General features: G+C 33.7%; 1 protein-coding gene across 1 annotated transcript; it reads right to left on the reverse strand.

The window, feature by feature from the left end:
- Nucleotides 1-221: 221 nt before the first annotated feature.
- LOC107920401 (serine/threonine-protein kinase STY46) lies at nucleotides 222-8,575 on the reverse strand. The gene is made up of 16 exons (XM_016850107.2): nucleotides 7,668-8,575; nucleotides 7,115-7,229; nucleotides 5,783-5,883; nucleotides 5,479-5,598; nucleotides 5,037-5,091; nucleotides 4,575-4,685; nucleotides 4,178-4,228; nucleotides 3,213-3,388; nucleotides 3,029-3,136; nucleotides 2,495-2,568; nucleotides 2,156-2,331; nucleotides 1,879-1,974; nucleotides 1,244-1,324; nucleotides 1,103-1,156; nucleotides 865-999; nucleotides 222-679 (listed from the first exon to the last, which is right to left on the reverse strand). Exons 1-16 carry the CDS (start codon nucleotides 8,054-8,056, stop codon nucleotides 599-601), a joined length of 1,923 nt encoding a protein of 640 aa, XP_016705596.1. The 5' UTR covers nucleotides 8,057-8,575; the 3' UTR covers nucleotides 222-598.
- Nucleotides 8,576-8,795: the final 220 nt, after the last annotated feature.

Below are 8,795 nucleotides of genomic sequence, written 5' to 3' on the forward strand. Positions count from 1 at the left end.
TTTTATATTTTCCATATTTAAAGAAAATCCCACCATTAGTTATGTTTGTTACATTTTTTCATGCAATACTTTATGCTCTTAAATATACCACATTCATGTTCTCTAAATTATTACAATAACAATAACGTCAACCCAACAACAAAGCTAAAATACATATACAAAATATTCCCCAAAACATATATTTAACAAAATAAATAAAAGCAATTGTATGGAAAAAAAAAAGGAAAAATACCCTTGGAGTGGAGCAAATTGCAAATCGAGTCTACGTTTTACAATGATCTAATGCCGATTTAGTAGCTCCGAAAACAAGGTCAATTTTTCAATAAAGAGAATCACATTGAACCCAAAATTTGTCCTAACTAGATCATGCAATTACTTTTAAAACAGGATTCAACGAATTCAAATCTACAAAATGCAATTCTTTCTTTTTATCTTCGAATAGGAATGGCGGCAGGCAGAAGAATGGACATTGTTTTAGACGACCATAAATCATGGGGGAAACAAGGGAAAAAAAAAGAATTACTGTACAGTGTTGATGAAAATGGTGGGAATGGCCCGGCCGACATATCACTGTATAAACATATCTTGGTCTTTTACTTTAATGGTGGCCTCTCCTAAGGGCCGACAAAAATCCTCCTGAAGATTTCTCCTTACGTCGATCTTCACCGTCATCTCCTACCTGTTTTGCAAATTTATCCACCGTAAAAATCTGACATAGATGTTCATATTAAAGGCTTTTAAAACAATATAAGCACAAAATGGCAAAAACTGAGCAAACAACCATGTGTATGTCGTCGAGCCATTGGACGCAGGTGAATAATTTGTGAAAATAAAATAAGTTGAATGGAGAATATGAAAACAAACCTCCTTGGCAATTTGCTGTAAAATCTCTATAATTTCAGAAAAATCAGGTCTTAGTGCAGGATCTTGTTGCCAGCAACTCTCAAGCAGTTCAGCCAGCTTGGGGTTAGTGTGCTTCGGAATTGTAGGACGTAGATTCTAGAATCAATATGAATAAATAGAGTGATTACTATTTGTCTAAGCACTGTCAAAATAATCCTCCAATGACTTTCCTTGTCGATGATAGAGACAGTAGGCATACCTTTTGAACCACTCCCACAGCAGCTTGTAATGGGGTTAAGTACTCGTATGGAAGCTGCAAATGCAAACAAAAACAAACCATCAGACATCTTCATGTATGTAACCTGAACATATTAAACAAAAGATAGTGACTCAGAAATACCTTTCCGGTTAACAACTCCCATAATACGATTCCAAAACTAAAAACATCAGCCTTGTGATCATATGGCTTGTGTTCAATAACCTTCAAAACAAAAGAACTGTGGTAAGAAAATGAGGAGATGAACAATCAATTAGAGGATGAATGATAATCTCAACTCAAACGGATTAATGCAATTACCAATTTACTTTTAAAGAGGAACATAAAGCAACAATGAGTAAAGAGAACAAACTGACCAAGATTAAACCCTTTTTCCTTTCTAATCATGATAAAGAAACACAAGTGAAGACAATAAAGAGGCAAATAAAACAGTCAATACACTTTAACTTACTGGAATAAAAAAAGAGGCTAAACTCTTTGCTTAGATTTAAACTTGGGTTAAAAAAAGCAAATAAAGAATACAACTTACATCATGGTTCATCAAGTACTTAAGTTCTCTAATTTTAATTTTAATGGAAATTAACTGAGTGAATCAGCTAGCTTCCTTAAACCAAACCACATTTCTAGAAAGTTATACACTGCTTAATGCTAATAATGCTGTATCTTCATTTCTTTTTTTATATTTCACGAGACACCCGAAGGAAAGTTTAGGGATATTCATGGAACAGTTTCTAACAGCTTTTGTGATAGGAGCTCACCTCAGGAGCCATCCATCTGTACGTTCCAGTTTCAGCTGTCATAACTCCAGATTGAGATTTCACTCTAGCAACCCCAAAATCAGCAACCTTAACCACCTGTAAGGCAAACCTGTATTAGAATTTTTATCAAGCTAGCATTTAATTTGACCACAATAAATTATAGAAAGGGCATGTTTATAGGAGAGATTGTTCTCAAGCAAGATTTAAGGAAAGGAATAATTAGAGACAAGCTTAATTCAACTCAATGTATAAACTTTAGCAACTATAAGAATCTTACTTCATTTTCATCCATTAGAAGATTAGCAGCCTTCAGATCCCTATGGATTATATTATTTTGGTGCAAGTAGTTCATTCCTTTAGAAACATCTATTGCAACTTTAAGCAACGATGGAAGCCTGAAAACACCCTTCTGTTTGTGAAGGTAGTCGTATACACTTCCGCCAGACATAAATTCTATAAAGAGAAAAGAAAGGAAAAGACAGAAAGAAAACTGGCATTAGCATTTTCTTTCAATTACAAAAGAAAAACAAAGAGAGAGAGAGAGAAAGAGATAGAAATATTCATAAATCTCACTTTCATCAAATTAATAAAAGACAATAGAGAATCGGTAGGACACCTGTAATAATACACAAGTTAGGAGGCTGGGTACATGCACCAAGAAATTGTACAACATTCTTATGCCGAGCTTTCCTGCAAATTTGAAGTAAAATTGTTGATTAACAGAATAGATTATTCCTGGAACAAAGTAGAACTCTATTTGATAAAATATAAATTATGTGGATTTCATGATGGAAGAATTAAAAGTGAGAAAACCGATCAAAGACATTAAAACCCAAAGCGGCTACTTGCTACGGTAAATTAGCATGAGTTTCACTGGTTTTCTTTCTATAAGAATACATGAAGTATTAAAAATAAATAAGAAACACGCAGCAACTGGAGAAGCCTACAATTATCAGTTGATCACCGATCTGAGTCAATATGGCATTCAAACAACAAACAAAGATACCTCTTGACTTCAGATTATAATATTCAACAAATTGAGGATAACTTGGGGAAAACTACCACTTCAGACTTTACTTTTCTTTTTTGTGGAGGAGGTGGGAGGGTAGGGAGCACAATTTAGAATTCATCAAGACATTTCAGCGCAAACCTCATGATAAAAACTTCCTGGGCAAACTCTTTCTGCAAATCAGTATTTAAACGCTCTGGCTTGAGGACCTTAATAGCCACTTCCTGACTACAGTAAGTACCTTTATACCTGAAACAGAAAAAAAAGGCAATTGTATTGAAGCTTCAAAAAGAAACCTGCATCAGAAAGTAATTATTTCACTTACAGATCCCCATATGACCCAGATGCAACTTTGTTTTCAAACTTCAAGTGTCTAGGATCAATTTCCCAAACATCGGTCCCATCATTAGGAATTGCCACAAAATTCTGATAAGCATTGGTCCCCATTTTCTCATTGTCCCTCTTAGGAGAAAAGGAATGTTGCTTCAGCCAAGATTGCTTCTGCAGAAAACCCATTGAAAGAAAGTCTGTTTGAGTTGCTCATAATATAGGCCAACCTTTTAGCAGATAAATTATAACTTTCACATTAAAAATGTTCATTTCTCTATACACATTAAGCATTTCAGCATTTACACTGTACCAATCACTTGTCAGCGGAAAGCATGGAACACATCCAAAATGCTTATTCAGATTAGAAGACAAATATTTACCAATTAGGATTTGATGCCCACTAACGTAAACAAAGGAAGAGGGCACAGGGGACAGAGCTCAATAGGGGCTTAGTTTCAAAATATTAAGACTGTAGTATTATTATCAACCACCAAGGATGCCATTATTAACCTACATAGAATTAGTTGACCATTCAACAGGCATAAATCTCCGGTGAAGAGCAACAGAAGGTTGTTATGATCCATGAAAATAAAAATTTTATAATTTTATCATTTTATCATAAAATTAGAAACATTTCAAGTAATAGAAAGGCCTAGGCCTATTTACAGCTGAGTAACTTTTGCAAGTATTATCCTGCAGTGCTCCACTTTAAAAGCTAGAGAAAGCAATCAAAGCCAAATAGCTCAGACAATTTATTATGTTAACATAATAGAGTAGCATAAAAATGATAAGCACACTCATGCAAGCAAATATAAACTTTCCTGATAGGACTAACACCACAACATTTCATATTAATCACTAGTGTTGTGGGAATGAAAACACCTCGACAAAGAAAAAATGAAAGGAGAGATATTTTCAAGAAAATATTATATAACATTCAAAAACATCCTAAGTCATTACCTCAAATTTTAAGACTTCCTTTTCCAAAACAACTTTAAGCTGCTCTGTTTCCTGGCAATTTCATATCACAAGTCTGTTAAGCAAGTTCTACAAATAATTTTATTTAGATCAACAGTTAAAGCATTTAAGCACAGCAATAAGAACTAATGCCATTCACTAAATGGAAGTTCAATATGAGTTTCAAGAAAAAAATAATGACTACCCTCTAAATTAACAGATGAAAGAATTCATAAATTGAGGAAACAGCAGCTTATATAATATTTTTGAGAAAAATAAGAGTAGATATATTGACAGATAAACATAAAATAATGCAATACCAATCATGAGAGCTGTTATTTTCTTTTTTTGTCGAACATAAAAATGATGTCCATAATTAAGATATTATAATGAAAATTACCTCATAAGGCCAACCATCAACTACAAAAACATCTAAGGAGTAACCATCAACAGTGGAAAATGCATGTGCTTCCTGGATGTTTAGCCCAATCTCAGCAAGCAATGCAGTCAACTGCAAGTATTGCACGAGTGTAACCAAATGGAATGAGAAACAATATCGAATCATAAATATTTAAAGGATGTGTGCCTCACATATAAGGTCAAGAACTCACATTGAAGTAAATTGAACGTAAAACAATAACAGTCATTTTTACAAGAAAAATGACTACCATGAGAAAAATATAAAATGTCAGTTGATTGAACCAAGAGCTTAAATGGAACCTAGAATGCATTCTTTATCCATAATTTTATTAGAAAATAATTTGAGTGTGACCATCAGCGTTCTTAAAGCAAACAACTTCAAGATAACAAAGATTGTAACAAAAATGTACACTTCTAGTTTGACAAACAAAACTATATATACCTGACAGAGAAGTTTCGGTTTGTCTTCTGTTGAAAATGTAATTTCATGCATGGGCCTGCACCGGCAAGTGCAACAGTTAGAAAACAATGTAAATTTCACTATCCAAATGGACAGAAAGTATTTAAAAATGAAAGAAGCATCAATCAATTAACAGTAACAAAGAAGAACAAAATCTTAATATGACTATAGATGTCATCATCACAAAAAGGTGCAAAAGCAAACCTAAAACTTAAGTCAACAAAAGATAGCAGGTTAGGAAGCATGAATCTGAGGCAAGAAAGTTGAACTTTTGCAAGAGTGTACCAATGAACTACTAAATATATATTTTTTTTAAAAAAACATAATAATTTTTTTTTTTAAAAACATAGTATAACACAAACTTGACCAAAGTTTTGGTAGGAATAGTCGGTTCTTAACAAAGAATTTTAAGACTAATAAATACCGGGAAAAATGTGAATTGGCATGTACAGAGCTATCTCCATCTTGATCTTCAGATTTATCTGCTTCAAGAGCAAGTGCTTCAAGATTAGGGGATGAGCCAAAGGCAGGAGGCGGATGTATGCTGACAATAGAAAAGTAAGCTAAAATTGTCACCATCGATACCAACAGTCAAGATGAAAAATGAACAACAAATATTGTAAAGGAAAAAATCAAAAGGTATATCTCAGTCCAGTAAACAAATTCTGCCCTTTTCATGAAATTAATGCATACACAATATAGATGGCAAAAGTTCTTCAAAATCAAACCTCCGTCTTATAACGTGCTTTGGATCACTTTGAGCAGAATCCCCACACGAGGGATTTGAAAGAGCAGGATCAACTAAACTCCCATCAGAAATAGATTGGACCTACAAAAGCAGGAAGCATCATGGTGTGTTTGACTATAAACAAAAGTTTACAACCAAGTACCAGAACAATTAAAAACAAATAAAGAGCCAGGACCCATAGGTTATGACATTTAAAAGACACATTCAAACCTTTTATGCTTAACCACAAGATGCACGCATGCATTTGCAAATAATGCCAAACTGCATAAGAAACTACACATGATTCAAGTTTACAAAGTCACAAAAAGGAATGATAATATGTGTGCAGAATCATTTAAATTGAACTGCTACTGTCAAAATAGAATAGCTTTACAATTAGTTAGCCTCATGACCTCATTGATAGTTAATGGCCCAAATAAGGAAACATTTACAATATGATGGCAGAAGTAGCAACTGCAATCCTCAACTAATATAATGTGTTATTGACAGCAACAAGTTAATGCTATGCACTAAATTTTAGAACGTTCTAGAAGGGAAAATGTACAGTAGGGATAGATGTCGAAATGAGTCTTAGCAGTGTCAAATGCTATTGAAAATTATTATGTTGAAGAACATTTTAAGTTTTACAAGAATCTCTCTTTCTTTCTACTATGACCACTACTACCATGAAAAGAAGATACAACACAATATTTGAGCTCCATGATGTGAAAACGCAGAGCACAGAGAGAAAGAACAAGTCAGATTCAGCCAACTAAGTTTGAGACAGAGATCATCCTGACTAGGGTGACCAGTACAGACCAAGGCACTATAGCTATAGCTATGGGTCAAATTTAATGTAAAAAACCATAAACTTACTTATTAATGAAAAATTAAGCATGCACTTTATAAACATCATAGGAAAGGTAACCTAACCAACTGAATACAGTAGCTTGATTACACTATGCAAAGGACATTATACTGCAACATATATAACATGCTACTGGAACCCCAAAGAGAGAAATATTATTTGAACTCCCAAATTTTCTCAAAGGTATACGTACGTTTGTATGCTTATTATTGTAGAATACAATAATATTGTTTTAATAATCTAAAAAAGCTAGGTACTTAGAAGTGGGACCTGACGACTTTCAATTACCAAAGTCTGACGAGGCAAGGTGAACCGCATCACATGATTCATGACATTAACCATATACCAATCATTCGAAATTGACAAAAAAAAAAGATACAACAAATTTTCGCTTTTACTGAAAAAGTAGAGCAAATCAGAGTGCCTTGTTATGAAATTGAAACCTAACAAGAAAGAGAAAGTTACCTGCACGAGACGAACTTCCATTGCCGGTCTGTTGGCAGGATCATGAGCCAAATGCAGTAATCTCTGGTGCATAAGAACATCTTCTGCCCTTTCCACATTCACATCTAACGCATAGCTGCAATGAGTAAACTCGCTCTTAATTAAAACAACTATTGATTAATTCAAAACAAAAATGAAAAGTGGATCAAACAGATCTGCTTCACTTTACTTGTTTCCGATCTTATAGGCAACAAGCCAAGCATCAAAACGAACCATAAAGAATTAAAATGACAAAAAAAAAATCTTAAGCAAGAAAATTTCATATTAAGCCTTACTTAGATAAAATATTAAGGCAAACAGTTCCTTAACTCCAAAAATTAAATGCGAAAAACAAAATTCAAACAGAAAAAATTGATAAAAAGAAACTCTTATCTAAGATTGAGCATCTCGATTAAAAAAATTGTTATTACAGATATAGATGGGGGGGGATGTAGAAATTTTAGTAGTATTTGTTTTTGTATGTTATGCATGCAGTAAATTTTGGAGAAGGAAAAAAACGTAATAAAGGATATACCGACTAGGTAGACGATTGAAGTGAGCCCAAAGTTCGTCATCAAAGCCAGGCCGATTAGCCTCTTCAATGTCGGAATCACGTAGCCGCCGGAGCACCTCATTGTAGACCTCGAGCTTTTGCCGCTGTTGCCGGCTCTGCAACGGCGAAAAATCGTTCGCTTTGCTCACGCAGCTCTCGTTATCGTCCATCACCATTGAAAGAAGAAAAAAGAAAATACAAACGCAATGAAAGGGGAAATTAAAGATATAAGGCAAAAACCAAAAAGGTAAGGCAAGGAAAGGAAAGGCGTGAATGTGATGATCCTTTTGCTTTTCGTTTACGTTGAGTTTATATCGAAAACGCAGATTTAAGAAAAAAAAAGTTTTATTTCCCAAGCACCTAAACAACATATTATTTATCTCTCACTACACTAAAGTATATATTTTTGACCCAAAAAAGAAGAAGACTAGAGCATGTATAAATATTGGACTCTATCTAGATTTGTAAACCACTTGAAAGAAAGTGTAGCTTATTTACGGTTTTGTGAAATTCTTAATTTTATAATTTAATTAAGGAGTTGTTTTTATATATACTGGAAACTAATTGATAACATTTTTATATAGAAATTTTACCGAAAATTTTAATTATGTATTATCTTAAAATAAACGTGATAATCAATAAAATGATAAAGCAGCGCAAACCGTTCATATTGTTGATCTGTTGCTGAAGGAGTGCACTTCTTTAAGGGATTTGGGTTGGGTCAAAGCAAGTGAGGTGTAAAGGGTGAGGCCACATCAGACAAGATAAGGCAGCACAACTCAGTATCATAAAACTATTAATTTCTTTTGGTGTATTTCAATAATTAATCCCTATGATAAACCCACCTATGAATTATGTACAATGCCAAGAAGCCCCCACTTACTCCTCTTGCCGAATAAAATTTGGCCAAAAGGCATATGCCGAGTGCCACCAGTCCCCACTGATGTGGATAAGATCTTGATTCCCAAAAGACAATTCCACCCCTTTTTAACTTTTTTGTCTTTCTTAATAAATAAATAAATATTTTACACTTAATCAAAATTACCTTTGGGTATACGGCCAGAGTTTTACTCTCAGATTTTGCTTTTTGGTTCAATTTATTATTAATCT

The sequence above is a fragment of the Gossypium hirsutum genome, chromosome A01 (assembly GCF_007990345.1).
Source record: "Gossypium hirsutum isolate 1008001.06 chromosome A01, Gossypium_hirsutum_v2.1, whole genome shotgun sequence".
Taxonomy (NCBI): Eukaryota; Viridiplantae; Streptophyta; class Magnoliopsida; order Malvales; family Malvaceae; genus Gossypium; species Gossypium hirsutum.